The sequence below is a fragment of the Protomyctophum parallelum genome (assembly GCF_964188405.1).
Source record: "Protomyctophum parallelum genome assembly, chromosome: 2".
In the NCBI taxonomy this organism is placed as follows: domain Eukaryota; kingdom Metazoa; phylum Chordata; class Actinopteri; order Myctophiformes; family Myctophidae; genus Protomyctophum; species Protomyctophum parallelum.
This window is the reverse complement of record NC_139699.1, coordinates 51,831,980-51,854,785: the sequence shown is the minus strand read 5'-3', so window position 1 is coordinate 51,854,785 and position 22,806 is coordinate 51,831,980. Positions and strand designations below refer to the sequence as shown.

The following is a 22,806-nucleotide window of genomic DNA, read 5'->3' as shown; positions in this document are numbered from 1 at the left end:
GGATGAGCTGGAGGGTTTACATCTCTAAAATATGCAGAGAACACCTCAGGAACCCCCAGAATTAAGTTACTAATGTTGCTGTGGAGACAGAAGTCTGTGGTGGAGCTGTTGCGGTATAGTCGGGTCGTGGAGCTGTTGCCTCCACGACCCGACTACCGATAAGCGGTTGAAGATGGATGGATGCCCATCGCAGCTCCAGGAAACCCTGCTGTGATTGGCAGTCGCTGTGATTGACAGTTATCGTTTTTGCAACTACAGTCTGCCTAAACTACCTAAACCTAACTCTAACCCTAACCTCAGTAAAACTATACCTAAATCTAACCTTAAGACCTAACCTCAGTAAAAAACTATGCCTGCCTGGGAGCCAATCAGAATATGGCTGGATCCTGGAACGGCGGTGGGAGCATATGGGATTCCAATTCTTCGCTTATTTTGGGCTTCATGTTTTCATAGAGCCGGTTGCTTGATTCACACAATCTGGCAACACTGGGCTTAAGTTCACACTTCCTCCTCTAGGGGCTCCTGTCCAGTGCTCTCCTCTGTGCTGCGTGTAGGCGTATATTCTTTCTACGTCCGAGCATTCTACGTCCGAGCATAGACATGGTAACGCCCCGGCTGCCTCTGATTGGCCTACCGACACAGCCGGTGTCTCCGAGGTGGAAGATACATGCTGGATAGTCTGCTGCGCGAGGTTACTTCGTGGTGGGAAATAAATAAATAATACAAGTCAAGTACGATATGTAATAGCTACAACAAGAGAATGACAGCTTGGCACGCGCGACAGCAACTTTTATTTTTGTAGAAGAGGTAAACTAATATTGTTTATGCCGTTGGCCAGGCTGTTTTTTGTATACATGTGTAAACTTTAAACATTATTGTACTGTAAAAAAAAAAATTACTTTTCCCTTGATCTTTATTAGTAGAGTAGTATTAGTTTAGTGTTAGTTTAGATTAATACACGATAATCAACACTAACACTTTAATTTAGAACACAGCCAAATCAAATCATAGTCGTAGGCCTACGTGTTCAATCAATTATTCAATCAAAGCAAACGGCACAAACAATATTACTTTGCCTCTTCTACTTTCTACAAAAATTAAAGTTACAAATTACTGTCGCGTGTTGCCATTCACTTGTAGGCCAACTTGTATTATTTCCCACCACGGTTGCATCTCGGAGGACAGGCAAGAGCGGCAATCTCGGTAGGCCAATCATAGTGAGACGGGGCGTTACCATGTCTATGCTCGGACGTAGAAAGAATATACGCTGCGTGCGTACGTTGCGTGCAGGGTTGTCTCTTGAGTCTTTAGTGGAAGCTCTGTGTTGATCGCTGCTGCTGCTGCTTTCACACGTGCACAATCGTTTCTAGGTAATAATAACCCACTCAGGAACTAGGAACTATATATGAACTGCGGGGCTGGGTTCGCAACGGCCTGGGTTATCGACATCTTTTTTGTTGTATTTATTTATTTAATAATAACATTGTGATCCATTGTGATATGAGCGGAGGGAGGGAGGCTGGCATACAAGGAACGACTTGGAACTTTAGCCTTGCCGGGTTAGCTTTTTCAAGCTAGCTTGGTAGTTAGCTAGTGACTGTCTGCCTGCTGCTGCCTGCTTCCACTTTGTTGATGTATCGCTAACGCCATTTAGCAGCAGCAACACTGCTAAAGCAAGCGGGGCTAACGAAACGCAGTCCATTGTCAAACAATACTGCGCTTATAAAAGGTGATTTTTGTACTTCGTTTTCGCCGGCCGGTGTCGCGCAAACTAAGTATATACCGGGGCTTTTTTGATAGCGTGGAAGAAAGAAAGGTGCTGCTGGTGTTGTTGTGCCTCTGTTGAAATACGAGTAAAAGTCCAGCGGTTTTCCCCCCCTTTCTTGTCACCTCCCTCCTCGCCAGGTTGAAAGCCATAGAAGCCGACCACCACCACCATGGGGGCATATCTGTCGCAACCCAACACGGCCAAAACATCTGCCGATGGCGGCAGCAGCATCATGAGTTACGGCTTCTCTGCTATGCAGGGCTGGAGGGTCTCCATGGAGGTGAATGAATGAGCTGTGGTTTTCAACTAGTGAGGGGGTTCCAGGTGGTCCCCTTGTGAGCTAAATGGTGGTAACCAAATGAACCTTAAAGCCCAAACCACACCAAAGGGTCGGGTTGGGTAGACCACACCAATGCAACTCATTGTGTTTTACCCTAAAACGGTTTTGTCCTAATCCGACCCTTTGGTGTGGTTTGTTATATATCTTTAACTCTTGAGAATGTAAGATTAAACCATTTGATTGATTTATTGTTTATTATTATATATGTTCTCTAGAGTAAAATTATAAATCATGTACAAGTGTACACAATTAGAGAATGTTAAATAATTGTTCTTTTGTTCAACATTTGCCTGTCTCTCCTAATGGTAGATGATGTTGGCATCAATACAGCATGGAATTATGGAGAAAATCTTATCCAACGATAACACAAGTTTTGGGTCTGAGATCTAGGTACTTAAATGTCATCAAATGGTGGTCTGTGGCTCAAATGCAGAATAAATAATGAAAAGGGTAACTCATGAACATGGCTGCAGTTGACATGTTTGTTCATTTAATACTCTTAATGGGATAACAACCGTTTAGATACAGCAGGTGATTTCCGAAAATGCAAAGGCATTTTTTAGACATGTCTGTAGTAACACAATTGAGGCTCATGAACAGTTATTTAACAATAACAATATAACAAGTTATACAACATGTTTACAGCTAACTTGACTGTATGTTAAAGTCAACAGATTTGTTTGTGTCCCAACAGGATGCTCATAACTGTATCCCAGAGCTTGACGAGGAGACGGCCATGTTTTCTGTCTATGATGGCCATGGAGGTAAAATAGCCACACATGCACTCGTTTTCTGTACTGTACTTCAAAAATGTCCCATAAACTGCATTCTAAAAGTTGTTCAAATGGTACCTGGAATACTCTCCTTAAGTTTGTTATAGCATTAGGTTTTGGCACCATTTTACTTGGCTTAAGGTTAGGAATAAGGTTAGCTAGGTTTAACCGTTTAAGTATAGTTACGTTTAGGAATACCAAGCTGAGCAGTTCCACCGGTTGTATGATGGTGACTGTGTTTTGAGACGAGCTTTCCAGTATGTGTTCAACTAAACTTAACAGGTCCACACACATCAGAGAAATACAATTTCAGTTGACTCCTACAACTTTGTTTCTCTGTCCTCTAAAGGCGAGGAGGTGGCTTTGTACTGTTCTAAGTACCTTCCTGATGTCATCAAGGAGCAGAAGACCTACAAGGATGGCAAATTGCAAAAGGTGAAAAAAATGCGGCCATAGCCACATGGGCTGACCCCCATCACATTTGTGATGACAGCTATGACTGTTTTTAGCCCAAGGAGTGTTATTTTGTGCAAAACAAATGGTAAAGGGTGCATTTATATAGCTCCTTTATCCAAGGCACTTTACATAGATTGTGCATTACATTCACCCATTCACACACACATTCATACACCGATGGCGGAAGAAACCATGCAAGGCACCATCCAGCACATCAGGAGCAATTAGGGGTTCAGTGTCTTGCTCAAGGACACTTCGACACTAACTCTGGGGGAGCCCGGGTTCGAACTGGCAACCTTGCAGTTACCATCCAGCCACTCTACCCCTGAGCCGCCGCCCCCAAATGCTTGGAATGGGTTCAGAATCATGAAAACCCCCAAGTTTGGCCATAGATCCCCTAGTTTGACCACAGCCACTTGCCTAAATGTGCACATTTGTGATGACGGCTATGGCCGTTTTTTAGCCCAAGGAGTATTTTCCGTGCAAAACTAATGCTTGGAATGGATTCAAAATCATGAAAACCCCTTAGTTTGACATGTCACATGCTACTTGAAACATAATGAAATTTAGAACATTTTGCCTTGTTGATGTACCCAAACTTTCAGCAGCTGTCAAAAGGTGAATTGAGCATGCCATGGTTACTGCTTCTATGTGTCTGTATTTCTGAATGGTTGTGTGGTCCCTGGTAGGGCTGACCTTCGATTACGTTTTTGATGATCGACGCTTCGATATAAATTTGTTTCGATCTTCGACGCTTCAAAACCCAACGGGGGGGGGGGGGGGGGGGGGGGGTGTGCGATGCGAGGCGAGCAGTGACTCTTTGGTTTAAACAACGCTATAGCGGAGAGAAAGGCATGCTTGGATTGGTATCATTTATTTTAAACCATAAGCCTTTAGGGCTGACCAATGAACTATAGGCTTAAAATAAAACGGCGATATAGCTGCAGAAGATAGAGAGGAGCGCATATTGGATTGGTCTTTTATTTAACAACTAAACAGCGCCTGAAACAGGCATTACCTCTCCATCAAATAAAAAAATATATAATCCAAACTCCTCTGTCAATTGTAAGCGAACGGTAACATAAATGAACTCTTCAAGCCTGACACTTGTCAGAAATAAAATCAACCACGGTTAATTTGATTGATCATAAAGTTAATGTGACTGTGAGTGTGCGTATGGGAAAAAATATATAAACTTCACAGATTATAGATCACTTAACAATCTGTTGAGTATTGCCTGAATAATGCCACTAGTGAAATCCCATTTTTATCGACATGCGATGCCGATGGAGAAATCCCACATAGTTAAATTACCTCATAGTCATGCTGCATGCGCTGTTGGTCGAAGAATTATAATCCAAGGTTTGTCAATCATATTATGGTTTATGGTTGAAAGTAAACCATAATAAGTAAACTTTAAGAAGATATCTGCAGTCATTGTTCTGCAGACAGTGCAGAGCGCATGAGAGCAGCTCCGCTTGCTAATTGAGTTGACATTTGCGCAACTTCACTGCATGGCATTACAGTAATTAGTTATTTGCCAGCACCTGCTCCAATATAGGCCTAAATCAAACTTTATTTATATAGCACATTTAAAACAATAAAAGCTGACCAAAGTGCTGTAGGCCTACAGGCTGAAACAAGTGGAGCATCACCATCGGCGCACAAAAAAAACATAATTAAAAGAAAAAACACAGGCAAATAGGCTACATAATTACAATAATACGATCAGGTGCAATTAAATGCCAAAGAGAAAAGGTGTTTTGGTCTGGGTCTGTAGGAGCTGCTCTGCTGCATGGGAGTTCACAGTGATGGAACAGGTCAGTCTTCAGACAAGAAAAAAAAAAAGATATCGCTGGCAACGGCAAAATCAATTCTCCGCATCGCCAAAATAAATCTATAGGCCTAGTTTCATTCGTGCCATTATACTCAGCCAATATGCACAACGCAGCGCATGAGATTGCAGATCTTTGAATTTTCGGTGCGCGCACTCACCATGTGAATCCAAGCAGGTCCTCACAAGTATAATGTAGCCTACACCGCCAGGCTCCACAAGGTTCTCAGCGCAATGGCGCGTCGATAAAAGTTTAGATTTTATAGTGGCATTATTCAGGCAATACTCAACAGATTGTTATAATTCCATGTGATCTATAATCTGTGAAGTTTATATTTTCATTTGGGTGTAAGTAATGTTTTTATATGACTTATAAAACATGGTAGCCTATATTTAATGTCCACTGAGCTGTGGTGCGCTTCCTTGTTTTTAACACGAAAAGAGGAGGCGTTGCGAGGTGCTGCGAGGCGCAAGCATGGCTCGCGGACCAAATGGGGCCGTCTCGCGGACCAAAAGCGGCCATTTTTTTTTGATTTTTTTTTTTTTTTTTTGTTGAATTTTTCAAATTTTTCCCGTGCGTATCGATTGAACGTCGATTAATCGATTTTTTGGGGGTCAGCCCTAGTCCCATGTCTGCTGTCTGTATATATGTATGTTTATCTCTGTTTATTTTATTTTCAGGCTCTGGAGGAAGCCTTCCTTGCCATCGATAAAATAATTACAACCGAGGAAGTGATCAAAGAGCTGGTCTTGATTGCTGGACGACCCACTGAAGAGCCAGCCAATGAGGCGGTGGCAGAGGAGGACGACGGTGAGTGGACCCATACAGTTGGCCTGACATGGCCAGACTAATAGCACTGTGATATCAGTCTGGAACCTGCATCTCCAAGGGGCGAATTAAAGATTTCTATGGTTTCCAGGCTACCATACTGTGTCGCTGAGTGTAGACAAATAAGACTATGATGATGGTCTTATTGATCCGTTGTTTATAAGGTGACAGAAAACGTTGAAATGCTCATCTCATCCAGTGAGAGAGGGAGCGCTTGTACATTCAAAACTGCTGCATTTTAGTAGTGATCAACTACTGGTAGTCAGGGTAATTGCAGGATATATAATATTTTCATCATCATTGATCAAGAACATGTTCACATGGTATTGAGTACAGATTCATCTACAGACGGTATACAATAAGCTGGTCATAAATAACGTGCGTAATGTCTAAGCTATAACAGACATGCAATTCAACTAAATCCCTTACCGATGATGCTAATTAAGGCTCTCTTCCATAGTGTTTGTTTGTCATGTTTATTTCGAATATGCCAATAAAACAGTATACATATGTACACCCTAATACTATCCCATATACTTACACACATACATCCATATTATACATATAAAAACTTGTCTATTTTAATTATGTAGACAATTAAATACCAATATAGCATAACATTATACATAAATATAATATATTTTGAGTACTCGTGAATTAATGATTTGTCTACAGTGGTTCTCAAACTTTTTGAGTGGTGCAACCACTCCCTTACGGAGCTATGTGTGTGGCTGGGTGGGTTGCTGGCTGGCTGGGTGACACGAGATTAGACATGGCAGAGTCCGCGACTGGCACTGATGGACTGTTTAAAAGTGGGCCGTGATCTCATTGGACTAAACTCCCAACTAGCTTGTCTCGAGCTGGTGATGTGGTTTGACTGAGCGACTGTTTTCGTCCAGTGATGGCGGGATTCTTTCTTTCTGCATTTCTTGCTTCACCGTCAGGCGTCAGCGCCCCACACTGACTGCAACATGTTAACATCGCGCATGACAACTATAACTCAAATGTCAACAACTACCCCAGCTGCAAATCTGCTGTATATGCAAGGCCACTGCTTTAGTACTGCACTGTGCTGATGAAACCACAGAAACAATTACTTAGGTTTGTCTACAATGATGTGTCACCTTGTGGATTTGACAGTCGACAATTCTGTGACATCTCTACCATCAACAGCCATACGATATCAAGTTGGGACAGAAGCAATCATTCTTTAGGACTTTGACCTTTTTGTTTGTTGGCAACAGGAGAACAGACAGCCTAAACACATTATCTTGTGATTAAATTAAAAAAATAAAATAGGCTTAAACTTTCATTGTTTGTTCATCTTCAGGAGTAACTAAGATAGTAGTAATAATCATACAACCCTAACATGTCTAAGTTCTAACATTACATGTTTCTGACTCAACCCTCCTTCCCCTCTTCTTTCCCTGTGCAGTGGACACGGAGGAGGCGGCTTTGCTTCACGAGGAGGCCACCATGTCAATCGAGGATCTGTTGGTGCGCTACGGCCAGAACCTCAACGCTGTCAAACACGCTGCTGCAGCCAGGTAATTCAGAGCCTGTCTCAATAAAACTGCTGTGACGAGTGATGGTTATTTTTGGCAAACGTAACATGTAGTCTGTCCCTGTACTGTTCTATATTTACAGTGGGGTGTCATCTGTTGGAAAACTGTTGCCTCGTTACTGCCTTTGTTTACGGGATTTATGGGATCTCATAGTTAAAGGTTTATGTCTATCTGGAGGGCAGACATTTTGAGAATTTGTAATATGGTTATTATGTTTAATTCAAGAAGGTTTTGGACACTAATCACATCCCTGCTGCTGTTGAGCAGGCTCTGTTAGTTCTGCTAAGTCTCATTGCTTTCTGCTCCTAGTGCGGCTGCCAAGAAGGCCTCCTGCCCTCACCCGGAAGCCACAGGGGAAGGAGGAGGAGCGAAAAAGCCAGGTCTGAATGGGGAAGTGGAGGAAGAGAGCAACGGGAAGGTGAAGGAAGGAGAGAAAGCATTCTCAAAGTTGCGAGCCTGCCGCAGAGCTGCGTCTGGAGGGGGTTCTGGCAGTGCAGACTCCTCCTCAGGTAGGCTGTCCAAAGGAAACCTTGAATCTGTAAAACCGAAAGACAGCCCTGCTTTCGTCTTTATACAAGCTGCTTTCTTATTTGAACACTGGGAAATGTCTGGGGGATCAGTGCGGGACATTGTCCGGTGTTGGCCTTTTCACACATGGAGAATGTCTGTTTAACTCCTCCCCCCGACGCTAGGTGGCATCATTTCCCATAATTTCCCAAGTGTTTAAAGGAGGATTTTCAAACCGCCATAAGTCCTTGGTGGATTTTCTGCCATCCACATTTAGGATTTAATTTGTACCGAGACGCTACCACCATGTAAACGCTTCTGAGAGGTAAAGAGTGTGTGCGTGTTCCAATGATACTAGAGTGTGTGGGGGGCGGAGGGGCGGGCAAACTCCGACTTTTTAAAGGGAACGTGTATGCTGGCACCTGGAACTGATGCATTCACTGATGCATTCACTGATGCATTCACACATGAAGGTAAGTTAAGGTGAGTCGTGGGGTCTCGGTAGTAGACACACATTAGCTACTACCACTTAAATGTAACGGCCTTAACGAGATGTGCGAGGATCAAATGCAATCTTTTTGATTTCCACAGACCATGACGGATACATTGCATTGCCTAGAAAAGTCTAAAGTTTAGACCTTAGTCGTCTGGAGACATGGAACTCCAATGAACGGGCTACAACAGTGTGTTTTGGGACAGTCTGAATGTAGATTTCCCCAGACATATCGGTAGGCTTTGATATTTTACATATAGTGTGTGTGTGTGTGTGTTTTGTTTTTTTTTGCTGTTTTTCAGACGGGTATATACAAGTGCTCCGATCGATCCGCCAACGATTGGTGATCGGACAATTTTCATTCCAAATTACTAGATCGGTGATTTACCTGATCTAGAGAAACCGATCTTACCAATGGTACCAATTTCCAAATACCATTTAAGTGGTATAAAAGTCATTAAATCAAATGTATAGCATATTGTTTTGCATCTTTGTGCAGGCCGAAACATTCTTACCTTCCTGCCCACACACAGGAACAGTTTTGATGTGGGTTTTGACATATAATTCTATTAGAAATATTCAAAATTTCCCCTTAGCACAAGATCGGTATCGGTCAATCGTGAGAAAAACACGATCGGTCCCAAAAACCTTAGCCTGGCCCAGTCAGCCTGCTTTCTGGTATAGTGGGGCAGGTAGCGCATGGAGCAAGAGCTGTATGAATTCACCAATCTGAGCCCATACCCCCCTCCCTGGTAGAAGGCAGCAGAGAAAACTGATGTCACCCTTTTGAGCGACGCCCCTCTGCACAGTTGTTCACTCCCACTCCTAGACCAGGAAATGTGTCTTGTTCCCCCAGGCTTTCGTTTTTTGGCCGAAATGAAAATAGATTTCTGTGTACAGAGGCTACAAAATCCCTGATCGGAGCACCTCTAGTTGTATAGTGTTAACAACACCTTTCCCTCTCTCCATGTTCTCTAGGTGGAGCCGCTGGTCCAGAGAGCAGCAGCGCAGGAGGGGCGAAGGCCGGCAAGGCGGGGGGGGACGCAGGTCCCTCCTGCTCATCTTCCTCCAAGGCTCCAGCAGACGACAAGTCTGTGTTCTTTGATGATAGTGATGAGTCAGAGGAAGGAGAGGAGGAGGAGGGCAGTGATGATGAAGAGGTGAGGGGTAGCAGTAGTGTTGGTTTCGTCTACTTAAAACTAGGATTTAAAAAAAAAGGTACGTCGACCGATACCGCCCTCATGTACTCTTACTCTGTACTCTGACCCGGCTCCCGGTACTTTGACCCGAGTAACAACACATCCAATTGACACTAGGCTGAATGAATGCGTTTCTCTCAGAAACGGGAGCAAGTCTGACCCGACACTGCAGCAAATCGCCAAATACAGCCGATCTACAAGCAGTAGTTTATATCGGAGATCCATCTGCATCTATGAGAAAAGGGGGGTAAAATGTGTGGTTACTCAGCAAAAATACTGATATCGTTACTCGGTATCGGCAAGTATTAAAAAATTTGTACTTGGTCTGAAAAGATTGTATCGGGACAACTCTAGGTAGGAGTCTAGGAGAGGGAAGGGATAGCAGCATTTCTGTGCTTGTTTAGATATTTAGCTAATGGTTCAGGTAGAGCATTTGGTCATCCCCCCCCCCCCCACACACACACACACTCCCTGTGCTGTCTGGTGATTGAAGCAGAATAATATCTTATATAATATGATATCTTTAACCCATTTCGTTCCCCATTCACATAATCTAAATAAATGTCTCAATGTTGACGAGACTTCATTTTGCTCTTCATTTTGCTCAACATCCCATTCACCAACCATCCTGTCTGGAGCAGGACACCAAGCTAAGTGTGTTTTTGTCATCAGGACGGCAGTGAAGAGGAGGGGGGTGATAGCAGTGACTTAGAGGAAGAGGATACAGAAGAGGGCGAGGAAGACTCTGAGGATGAAGAAGAAATGTGCCTACCCGGGATGGACGGCAAGGAGGAGGTATGTATGAGATGGACCAGTTCCATGATGAACGATCTGTGTGTAGGAGTGTAGATGGGTGAAATCCATGAAACGGTATGCCATTCCTAACTGAAGTGTAGATGGGTGAAATCCATGAAACGGTCTGCCATTCCTAACTGAAGTGTAGATGGGTGAAATCCATGAAACGGTCTGCCATTCCTAACTGAAGTGTAGATGGGTGAAATCCATGAAACGGTCTGCCATTCCTAACTGAAGTGTAGATGGGTGAAATCCATGAAACAGTCTGCCATTCCTAACTGAAGTGTAGATGGGTGAAATCCATGAATGGTCATTACTTTCACCAAGAGGTCCTGTGGTCATTTGTGTCCAGTAGACGTCATTGGCGTTTAACTGATCTAATCTCTACTTGACTACTCTAGCGTCCCTATTCTGGGCATGCCATGAGTCTCATGATAGTCGAACATTCAGTGCAAATAGGCAAACTATCAAGAGAAATTTAAATTGGCTATTTTCGGTGAAGAGATTTGGTATAGAGGGGAAAAAAGGTACAACAAATTATGGTATATTTGGGTTTATAAGTGGTTAACTGCTCTCTGTGTGTGTGTGTGTGTGTGTGTGTACAGCCTGGTTCAGACAGTGGCACCACAGCAGTAGTTGCCCTTATCCGAGGGAAGCAGCTGATTGTGGCGAACGCTGGGGACTCTCGCTGCGTGGTGTCTGAGCGAGGTAAGACCACTATCGGTTAACCTTCCAAAAAATATTGCTAACGGTCCCCGTGGACTTTACTTTCAGTCAACAAGTCGTGGCATTTAAACATACTAATAGTAAGTGCTCAAACGACTAATGGTGGCATGAGTGAGCATGAACAAACGATCTTAAAGATGGAGTGCTGTGATTTTTGTATGCGTCTATGGAGTTAAAGGCGTAGTGAAATGAAAAATACGTTTTTCACACTTTTAGACCACATCCGTGGTCATCATATGAGCATACCTAACAATGGATGCCATAAATTCTAATTTTTGTGTATTTTTATATCAAAAGTCCATACAAATCGAATTTGAATTATTTCCTGAAAACGTACTGCGTGATGACGTGTCGAGGCCCACATCGATGAAAGCCAATACAAATGAAGCTCACCCGTTTAATTCCCCATATCTGTGCATCCGTCCAACACAGGTTGGTGCTAAGGTGAAAACCAGGTATACTTAATGAACTGGTGTGTGTGGCCACATAAAAACATAATTTTAACACTTTCTGTACACTTTTTTTGAAAAACATCTTCCTAGTGTAATAGTACCTGATGATGCATTTTACAGTGTCATTGAAGGGCAAAATGTATAATGTGCCCTAATACTAACCTAGGTCATGAGATGAGAGTTGGAACGTATGAAATGTGATGATAAACCCATTGTGTGACTGTTCCTGTAGGCAAGGCAGTTGACATGTCATATGACCACAAGCCTGAGGACGAGCTGGAACTGGCTCGCATCAAGAATGCTGGAGGGAAGGTTACAATGGATGGACGCGTCAATGGAGGACTCAACCTCTCCAGGGCTATTGGTATGACTGCATATTTGGGTGTAGAGTAGTGGTCTGGTGTGTTCAATTAATCGATATATACTATTACTCCAGACGATATGTGAATCGATAGAGGCTGCTGTATCGATTGTGTGTTTGTACTGTATGTCACTTGGTGGCCACGAGGTGGCTTTTATTTTAATTTAAAGCTCTCTGTGGGCCTGAAAGTGTTGTATTGTATTTGTGCAATACTTAAAGTAGCTATAAGCAATAATATGTTTTAATGTTTTTCTTCTTTTTTTTGGGTATTCAGACAGCCAGCAATAAGTAAAACGCTCTGTGTCTCTGTGACACATCTAGGGGCCACAATCTGCATTCAAAGATGTTCCTAGAAACTTGGTCGAGGAAAGAAACCCGGTCAAAATGACTATCAGGAAGGAAGTAGACAGGCAAATCGACCAATGACAAAGCTTCTAGGAAAATCTTTGAATGCAGATTGAGGCCCCTAGATGCGTCACAGCAGGGTTTCCTGCACAATGTTGTTGGCATGGCGCTGCGCCATGCTTGAAATAAATCGCGCCATGCCAAGCTTCAAAAGAATCATAGTGTGTGTGATATGAAATGTCCAGTACCTCCCCAGTGCCTCCTCCAGTGTCTGCCCAGTTTCCGCCAAGTGCCTCCCCAGTGTCTGCCCAGTGGCTCCCCAGTGTCCCCCTGAGTGCCTCCCCACTGCCTCCCCAATGTCTCCCCAGTGGCTGCAGTTTCTCCCCAGTGCCTCCCCAGTGTCTGCCCAGTGCCTCCCCAGTGTCTCCCCATTGCCTCCCCAGTGTCTTCCTAATGCCTCCCCAGTGCCTGCCCAGTGTCCCCCCAGTGCCTCCCCAGTGCCTCCCCATGTCTCCCCAGTGCCTCTGCAGTGCCTCCCAAGTGTCCCCCAGTGTCCCCCCAGTGTCTCCAATAGCAATACAAGAGCAATAATACAAATTAATCTTAATTTATTAATCAAATTAATTAATTAATTAATCAAAGGTCCCCCCGCGCCCAGCACCATGCCAAGGCCTTTTCCTGCAGGAAACACTGCACAGAGACTATTTCTTGGGAGCGTTTACCCATTGCTGGCTGTCTGAATACCAAAATAAAGAAAGAGCTCTTGTAGTAAATACATGGTCATTATTTGGAATCACGTATAATATTGTATATTGTTAGCGTTGTATCGTGGCCTCTGAATCATGATACATCGTGAGGTTGCAGCCAATTACCCGCCACTAGTAGTGGTTCTCAAAGTGGATTCCAGGGACTCTCACAGTGCAACTACCGGCAAACGCCGGCGATAGTGGGAGATTAGGCAATAGCCAATTCAATTAATGTGGCGCTCGCATTCTCCCGCTGTTAACAAGCACTGTCAGTGTTCCTTTAGGGGAGTCTGGGGGGGGTCTAAATTAACCCATACAAATCTGTAACGTTTGGTTACATTTGTATACTGTCAGAGTTAAGGAAAGACCTTGTGTAGACGGGACTGATATGTGGTTTACCTTGGCGGTTTACCTCAGTGTCGGCGGGAAAAAAAGGTTGAGCATTTCTCTTTTTATGTCCGTCATGCAGGTGACCACTTTTATAAGAGAAACAAGGCACTGCCCCCGGAGGAGCAGATGATCTCATCGATGCCCGATGTCAAAGTACTGACGCTCCACGAGGACCATGACTTCATGGTCATTGCCTGCGATGGCATCTGGTGAGTGGATATCAATTTGAACTGCTAATGGTTAAGGTTTCAATTCAGGTTAAAGCTCTTGAGCCTAGGGCTTGAATCTGAGCTCAGAAATTATTTTCAAATGTCTGCTTAAAAATTGGATGATTTTCTGCTTTTGTTTTAGCAACTTGAGCATCATGCTTGCGAGCATGGACACTGTAAGCTAGTTGAAAATGCTGGAATTAAAATACAATGGTTATGACCATGATGTCATCGTCATGCTGAAGTGTTTTTAGACTTGTGGAATCTGAAACTCTAAATGTTCACCCTGTCTCTGTCTGGTTACAGGAATGTGTTAAGTAGCCAGGAGGTGGTGGATTTCATCAGTGAGAGGATCAAACCAGACCACACTGGCATAGCCAGACCCCTCTCGTCCATAGTGGAAGAGGTAAGGCATCCCATGTTATAGAGCAGGCATGGGACTGGGCCATTTCCATGGTCGGGTTATTCAGGCTTATCCTGGTGGCTTAAAACATTGTCTCTAGGTGCTCTTGCGCAAAATCTCCTGGATGAAAACACCTCAAAATGTGAATAAGTCCATTTTTAGCAAAAACACTTTTTCGCTTGAAAGTGACGGATTTCGGCTTTTTCGAAAAAAGGGAAATGCGCAAATAGTGTGTGGAAAAACTTGCGGAAAAGGTTTTTAATTAGAAAGCATTGAACTCGCATTTTATCGCTTTTGAACAGTTGGAAAATAAAATAAAAAAGCGATGGGGAGGCAGTGGAGTGAACGGTGCATGGGAGGGTGGCTAGAGAGGGAGAAGGTGTGATGTTGTGGATACATATATGGTCCCAATTTACTACTACCCGACCCGTCCGATTAATAATTGTGTAGTGTGTTCAAAGATCCCATATGAAGTCTGAATCCTCCCGTTGATCGGGGCGCTCCGATCATTTTGATATCTGGATCACTACTGTATGGATGCAACACACACATAGCCGACGAAATAAGTTATTCACAACTGTTTGCAACTGCAATCAATCAATTTACATCAAAAACGACCAGTATTATGCTCGAGTCCCGCGACATATATGCTACATGTGCCCCGAATATATTAAGACAAGCATTACACAACAAATCGTTCTTTGTACGTTCTTTGACTGTAGGTGTCGTCAATACTGTGAAAGCAGCAGATGCCCGCGGGCTAGCTGCTGTAGATTGGTCTGACCAGGGATCAGATTACAGTGCAGTATATGGGGTCCTGTCCGTTAAACTGAGAGCATGCAAGAAGCGCATCAAATGTGAACATGGATTAGGACTACTTTACATGAGCCTCACTTTACTGGCATAACAGTGCCACCTACTAAAGTTCTCAACGAGCCCAAAAATGATGGCCCGGCCCAACCCTACCCTAACTGTGTCGGCCCGAGGCTCTGCCCAACCCTAAAAATTACCATAATGTTAAGCCTGAAGCCAGACAGAAACAAAAAGAGGGAAAAAAAGCAGCACTAAATTGCGGCGCCGTGTTTCAGTGTGAAAGTGAGAAGGTGAGAATGTGAGAATGGAGATCAACGGATTTATCGAAATAAAGGATGTATGTAACTCACGTTAGAATAGGCTATTAATGTTCCATAACTTCCATTTCCAATCATTCTAATGGATTCCATACATTGGTGGTGGTGACTGGTGAGTAAACACGAATAGCTGCTGCAGCTCCCTCACTTAGTTTCCTCTGAAGTGAAGTTGCTTTACGTGTAGCGTAAGTTATATATCACCATGGATCGTTTGGTGACGTTTATTAATAATTAGGTTTTATTCATTGCAGCCAGCTGGGTTAACGAGACTCGGTGCAACATGACGAAAACCTGACGCTTCTTCAGCTGTGATAATCCGATTTGATTTTATAAAATATTTAAGCATATGGCAACTTGGCAAGTTAACTGGTGGTTAGTAGCTCGTTTGGTGCGCAAACCAGAGGGAAACCAACGGTAGCAAGGCAAGCAAGCAAGTCTCACACCGTTCACTGTTCTCTCTACTGTACTGCCTGCGCGCAGTGCAGGACTGCGGGGCAGGCTGCATGCTGCTCTGGCCTCGTACACACATGCCGGACGGACATGATCTGTTCTGTCTGTTTCATGGCCGCCTCAGGCTCAATGCTTTTCCAATGGAAGTCACGTGGTTTGACATGTGTGTACGAGTCTGAAATGCCAGTGCGATGCGACCCACGTCTTCAGTCCTCCTCCTGTCACAAGTGAATCGCCTAGCGCAGCCCTCTTCATAATAAATACATACATGTATACACGATCACATTACACAAATAACAGAATTGCTATTTTTATTATAATAACACTCTTTTAAAAAGAAGTCGGGTTGGTAGGGTTCGGGCAGACTTTGAGAACTTTACCACCTACTGCATATTTCATGAACTTATTTCATATGCGCATTTTATCAGTTTAATGATAAAGCAGACAATTCGCTTTTCTTTTTCCGATGCAGGTTGATGATATGTCCATGTGTGGTCCAGCCCTACGGAATGCAGATATGCTAATAAAAACAACTTAATACTTCCTAAGAATAATATGAGCATCAAAGCAATATTTAAATACTTTTTATTAGCATGTGCATTTCATACATTCCCTGGGGCTGGACCACACATGGACATATAACATCCTCAACTTGTGACAGGAGCAGTTCCTATTGAGTGAAAGATTCTGTATTTATGAAAGAAATACAAATATTTAAGGTGTTTTTATTTTTAGTTATAGAGGGAAGGAATAGTGTTTTAATTTTCGACCGTTTTTTGGTAAATTATATCCAACATTACCGGAATTAGCGAAAACATGCAAATTTTTGCTTCGTTTAACCCCCGATAACTGACATTGATTGACATTCCGTTAACGGTAGGTTTGTATTTTTACCAATAATCTGTTTTTTCCGTTAATTGTAGCCCAGGGGTTAATGTTTAGGTGCCTTGTAGGCCTAATCCTTTTGCATTTTGATTCTGTCTCGTCATATGGGCCATGTGAAAAATAATGATGCCACATCTCTCTTTTCAACTTGTGACAGCTGATGCTTGTACTGTGAAGGCAAAAGTTTCTGAACGTCTCATCCTCCATTTTTACGCATGCTGAAAATAGCCGATCTACTAGCTCACAACGTGTTGCGGAGGTGACACGTTGTGAGCTTGCAGATCAGCTATTTTGCGACAGGTCGTACGGCGAAACATAAGACAGGGCTTCCCTTTTGTTTTTAGCCGAGGTGACGTACACAGTCAGACACACATGGCTCTTCGATACAAAATAAACAGTGTACACTACCTGACTTTACGATAATAAGGGACAGTAGGTCGGGACACAGTATTGATAAGATGCATGTTGTGCAGCAGCACCCACTTGCCGCTTAGCTCTGGTCCATAGCCCTAATGCTAGGGTAGAATTAGTATTAGTGCTGTGGACCAGAGCTACACGCTGCTTAGCCCTACAAGCAGAACCCAATGTTACTGAAGTTTCTGACATTTTTTAGACCCAGAGCATGGGGTCCTATTCCACCTCCACCCTGCCACCGGGTACGCACACATAAATAAACGTAAACACCTTCGGATAAGTCCTTCTGCGCTCTTTGAGCACTTTGTTTCGTGTGAGGGCTTCTGAATGTGTGAACTTTAAGTACCTATAAATACCGCTGCAAATATCTCCTGTGGCGCGGAAGCCGTTAAGTATTTTTAATCTTTGTTTGACCGATTTGGTCGCTTTGATTCTTCTCTTCTTCCTTGTTTATTGACACCTCATTGTACCGCCTATCTGGCTAGCTAGTGGCGCTATAGCTATGACAGAGCAGATCAGAGGCAGGAACGTAGCCGGCACAAGCCAACCCCGCAGCGGGAGGCGGTACAATAAACGGTAAATAAACAAGAAGAATCAAAGCGACCAAATCGGTCAAACAAAGATTAAAAATACTTAACGGCTTCCGCAACACAAGAGAATTCGCAGCGGTATGTATAGGTACTTATAGTTGACACCTTCAGAATAACGCAAACGAAAAGAAGACGTCAAACGGCGCAAACTCCATGTTACCGAGGATATTTATGTCCGCGTTCCAACATTCCCATACGGAAAATATAGATACGCACAGGGAACCTACGCAAAGTGACATCCAAATTTCAGAAAAGCTTTACGGAGGGTTCCGAGAGGGGCTACACGCTGCTATGCCCGTGTCCATTCTCCAGGCGCTGGAACAAGCCACTCATGCTGCCGTCTCCCACAGGGACTGAGTGGCGAGTGTGTCGGAACTGACATTGTCTTGCCTTCTTTAGCAACTAAATCGTCATTCCTATCGATCCCTGTGGCAGTTTTCTCTCTGCACGGCAGAGGGAGGAGGAAGTAACTACGGTAGCCCCGCAAGTGCGAGAGATTTACCGTAAATACCCTAGTTAAAGGGAAAAACTATTTTTGATTTTCATTTTTTGTCCAAATCCAAAAATTTGATTTATCGGGCAGCCCTATGTTCTGGACAAAAGACACATTACAAATCAACCTAAATAAATGTCACAAGTCAGTTGACTTGTGACATTGAATTATTTTTTACTCTTTAATTCACTTGTGATCAAATGTCGCACAGCCATATAGCAAACATTTTATTTTACTGCTGAAATAATACACCTTTTTCACAATGTATTGACTTTAGTCATAAATTAAGCCTGTAGCAGCATATTTACCTTGTTGGCTTATTGGACACGGCAAAACAATTTATTGCATAATTACGGCAAAACGATTTAATTACATAAACATGTCCACATCTCAAATTCAACTATACTCGTGGGGATGTATGGCCCTCGATAGTTCTGGGGATGTTTGGCCCCCAAGTATCGTAATAAAAGTGTGTATACACACACACACACGATGTTGGGATATTTTTAATAGATACAGTTTACGCAAGGCTGCATCTATGCGTTGCTCTCTAATATTGTCGTTCCTTCCCCCAACAGCTGCTGGACCACTGTTTAGCCCCTGACACGTCAGGAGATGGGACAGGATGTGACAACATGACCTCCATGATCGTCACCTTCCGGCCACACCCCTCTGCAGTTCCGAGCCAATCAGACGACAACAGGAAGAGGAAGCAGGAGGACGCGGCGATAGAGCCAGAGGCAAATGGAAATGACAACAAAAAGGCTAAATGTGACTAAAAGAAACTGTTCTAGATGGAGCTGCTTTAGCCTCACGTTGCCCAAGAAACGCCACACGTGTTCTGTTCATATTAAATCTACGCCTCTTCAGGATAAATCCACCTTAAAATCTATATAATTATCACTTATGCTGTTCCTATGAGTACCTAATCAATTGAGGTTATAGAAATGAATTTGAGTTAATTTCTCTTTTAGGGTGCATTTTCACTTAAGAGGCCTCATCTTTTTTTTCTTTTTTTTGTTTTGTAGTTTTGTTCTCTTCTTTTTGGTGTTATTGGGAAGAAGCAGCATTGTAAAGAGACCAAAAAAGAGAGAGACCAGGTAGACCTGCCACTCATTGGCTAGTATTGAATAGGCCCACTACTCAGTGGCCGGTTCAATATACCAAATTGGAATGACAAACAAATCTCCATGTGTATGTAAGCACATAAAAGAAAACGCTAAGAAAACTAGTGTTACCTGCATGCTTGTAAACACATTGTGGAGACTGCTGTAAATGCATGTCTCCAGTTTCTGTTTACATTTCACATGCATTTCTTTTGGATAATTGTCTTGGGTTATGGCGTGCACACACTGCACAGTGGGTGCAGGTTAGTGACATCTTGCCAATTTAAAAACTGCACATGTTGGAGTAACCCTCGCTGTGCATATGCCGCTTCCTCTTTTCTCTATTTTGTATTTGGGTGCTCATTTAGTCGGGGACTGAGGCACAAATGGACACCATCTACCTTTTAACCCATTTCTTAGTTTATTTTTTCCCTCCCTTGTGCCTGCCACTTTGCATCCCCCAAATGAATGTTTAACACATGGAACACAAGATGTGTGAAGATGGAAGCTGTGACATGAGCTAAAGGTAGTAGGTAGACAGATCTGTGTCATTACAGGGAAAGAGCAGAGTATTTGTGTACATTCTTGTGGACCAAGACATTGCACTCTGATTTTGTTAGAATTTAAAATGTATACCCAGCTATCGGACGCTGTGTCCTACACATTTTATGAAACTAAGCTGAAGGATTTTGTGCACTAGCCCTGCAGGTATAGTTTGTTGCCATTTCTTTGGTTGGTTTTCATTTAAATCCTAAAAATGTGGGAGTAGGGGACGTCAAACTCATAGTTACACATCCCATCCACTTCACAAGAGATTACTATTAATATGCTTCTTATTTTCCGCTTTCTGCTGTCCTGATATTTCTTCCTATAGCCAAAGGCTACTATGATTTTCCTCCCTCCAAAAAACACTTGACATCAAGGACACGAGATATAGGCCTGTAAACTCGATCCCCAGTCTTGTGTGGTCTTGTAAACATGTTATGTCATGAAACCACTGCCTCACAGCTATAGCTAGCCTGTCACCCTTGGCCGGTACCCTCTGCATGTCTCATTTTCCTCTCATCTCTGTTGTAAAGATTCATTAAGAAAAAATAGATGTAAAGGGAATTCCACTCAAAAAATATATTTGTACGTGCTCTACTGTTGAGTCAGTGCTTTAGACTCGTTTGAATAAACCCCCTTTTTGTAAACGTGTGGAACATGGTAATATAGCTTCTGATGTGTAAGAATCATAAGATTTGTGATGCTATCTGAACAGTGGAGAAGGTATACAAAATGTATGTTTGAGTGGAACTGCTCTAAAAGTCAACCGATAATCACTGGTAGGTTATTTATCACTAATGCAATCGATTAGGAAACGCGGAAGTTAAATTACTGCCACCGAAGCGATAACTTGTGAAACTGACTTACGTGGCCGTAGATTTAGGGTTAGTAATTGTCAGACAACACGACCCAACAGACGTCTCCACGTTTCCTAATCGCAGCCAGTCAGGCGATTCTGCTGGCTTGATTGCATTGGAGTGATAAGTAACCTACTGGTGATTATCGGTTGATTTCCATTCGGATCTGCAAAAAAGTAGCGCAACTGATAACACTTAACAGCTGCCCCCCAAACCCCATTTAAAATTTCTTGTGTGACTGTGAGTCTGTTTCTAATGTACCGTCTCATTGCCATGCCATTCTTTCTGTACATATATATTTTTTTCTTTTTCTTAGTACTTGTAGTTGAAGAAAAAGTAAATGCATTTTCTTTGTAATTGTGACATTTTTGGTGCATACACTTTTGACACCAGTATGTAAGTACATACAAATAACTTTTTTTTTTAAATAATGAAACCCCCCAAATCTCGTGTGCTTCTTTAAAGATGACAATCCGAGTAAGATGACCAAGCTACTACAGAGACGAGATTGTGCTGGCAAGCCTGTGAATTGAAATGTACTTAAAAAGCACTTTCCTCGTTACCGCTTGTGAGACATCAAAAATGTGTATAATAAGACTATGTTGAATGTTGACTACAAAGCTAGAGGTATCCTAAGGCAGCCGCAGACAAAAATCCTGGCTTTTCCATCACCAGTTATCTGTTAGGATTAGTTAAAAATGTTTGACTTAAAACTGTAGGAAATACATGCCATTCATATATTGTGGTTGCAAAGGTATTAATTGTTAATTAGTTAATTGATTGCTTGAGTCCTGTGGTGGGAGTTCTGGTCTGGTTTTGGTGAATATAATTAAAGGACCACTTTTCAACCTATCTTCATAATTATAATAGGTCCTCACTAATGCTAAAATTGCACAATTCTTTTCTACTTAGTCTGTCTCATAGGAGGGCTGTGGGTTCAGAAACTGCACCAGTGCCATCGTTAAGCAGGTTTTTTTAAACAAGATTTCTTTACAAATGTACCATTTTCGCATTGCAACTTAAGGATTAGAAAGCCTGCCGTTTCTATTAGTTTGAATTCCCTATCGATGTCACTGGTGGACAGGTTTCTGAACTGCCCACAGCCCTCGTGAGACGGTTACCATTTTATAATGAAGATAGGTTGAAAAGTGGTGAAGTGGTCCTTTAAGTAGTGAAAAGGGTGGGATATATTATATTCCTCAACCTAGTAGGAAAGTGCGTGAAAGATTTCACGTAAATTGCACGCTGCGTTCATGATTTGAGGCTTTTTGTTCAAAACGTGCCAGTCCTGCAAACTTTGAAAGCCAATGTTAGCCAATTAAGATGGAATATGAAATATCGGACAGATCCGTCTTGAGCACATGACTGATACGGTGTAACGATTTGCGGGATTTTTTGACAAAATCTGGAGGAGTAATAGCTAAACATGTGTTTTACAAAAGTCGGCCTCCTGGTCGTGCTATAACAGGCCGGAAACTTTGGGGCAGCCGCAGAGCCGAGTTCATCGTTTGCATAGGGAGTGTTTGTGCAAAGTTTGGCATGGATCAGGCCAACGGTGCCGGAGATTAGCTGGTAACGGACACACGGAAGGACACGCACACACGGACGGGAGTGCAAAACATACTCTCCCCATGCCTTCGGCCTGGTGGAGACAAAAATCTGAACTAACCCTTTAATGAGTTACTTTCAAGCTGGTAGATCTGCTATTTTTGCTTAATGTTCCCCTACTTCTGGAATGTTGGGACTGTCACTGACTGACTCACTATTAGGGTTTAAAGTGTATCCAGTCGTATGTGTTGTATCGTTTTTGGGTAACATTGAACAACATTTTGAGTATTCAATCATATAAATTTAAGGTCCATTATTTATTCTGCATTTGAAATTTAGCCACGCCACAGATCACCATTTGATGCAATTTAGCCTCTCAGACACAAAACGTAGAATATTTTGTTGTTGGTTAAGATTTTCTACAATTCCTGCATGCTGTATTGGTACAATCAAGAGAGAACAGGCAAACGATCAAAATAACAGTTCTTCTACATTCTCTAATTGTGTAGACTACTTGTAAATTAGTAATGCAGATGTTTAGCAATAATGTAACTCTTGTCTTGAGGGCGTTAAATGAAATCAAATGGACCCGTAGG

General features: G+C 42.8%; 1 protein-coding gene across 3 annotated transcripts; it reads left to right on the top strand.

Moving 5' to 3' along the window:
- The first annotated feature begins 1,257 nt into the window (after positions 1-1,257).
- ppm1g (protein phosphatase, Mg2+/Mn2+ dependent, 1G) lies at positions 1,258-21,107 on the top strand. 3 transcript variants are annotated; one of them, XM_083793183.1, is made up of 14 exons: positions 1,258-1,370; positions 1,906-2,048; positions 2,803-2,872; positions 3,231-3,316; positions 5,853-5,982; positions 7,436-7,547; positions 7,875-8,074; positions 9,544-9,725; positions 10,437-10,559; positions 11,165-11,267; positions 11,970-12,101; positions 13,659-13,788; positions 14,095-14,194; positions 18,732-21,107. In XM_083793183.1, exons 2-14 carry the CDS (start codon positions 1,938-1,940, stop codon positions 18,930-18,932), a joined length of 1,680 nt encoding a protein of 559 aa, XP_083649309.1. In that variant the 5' UTR covers positions 1,258-1,370; positions 1,906-1,937; the 3' UTR covers positions 18,933-21,107. The 3 variants fall into 3 exon arrangements, with proteins under 3 accessions (XP_083649309.1, XP_083649311.1, XP_083649310.1); XM_083793185.1 differs by having other exon boundaries at positions 9,544-9,732; positions 10,450-10,559; XM_083793184.1 differs by lacking the exon at positions 1,258-1,370 and adding an exon at positions 1,490-1,729.
- Positions 21,108-22,806: the final 1,699 nt, after the last annotated feature.

Coding starts and splice junctions, on each gene's coding strand:
- ppm1g (XM_083793183.1), top strand. CDS start 1,938: ATGGGGGCATATCTGTCGCAACCCAACACGGCCAAAACATCTGCCGAT. Junction 7,548..7,874: donor AAACACGCTGCTGCAGCCAG/GTAATTCAGAGC, acceptor TTCTGCTCCTAG/TGCGGCTGCCAAGAAGGCCT. Junction 10,560..11,164: donor GGATGGACGGCAAGGAGGAG/GTATGTATGAGA, acceptor GTGTGTGTACAG/CCTGGTTCAGACAGTGGCAC.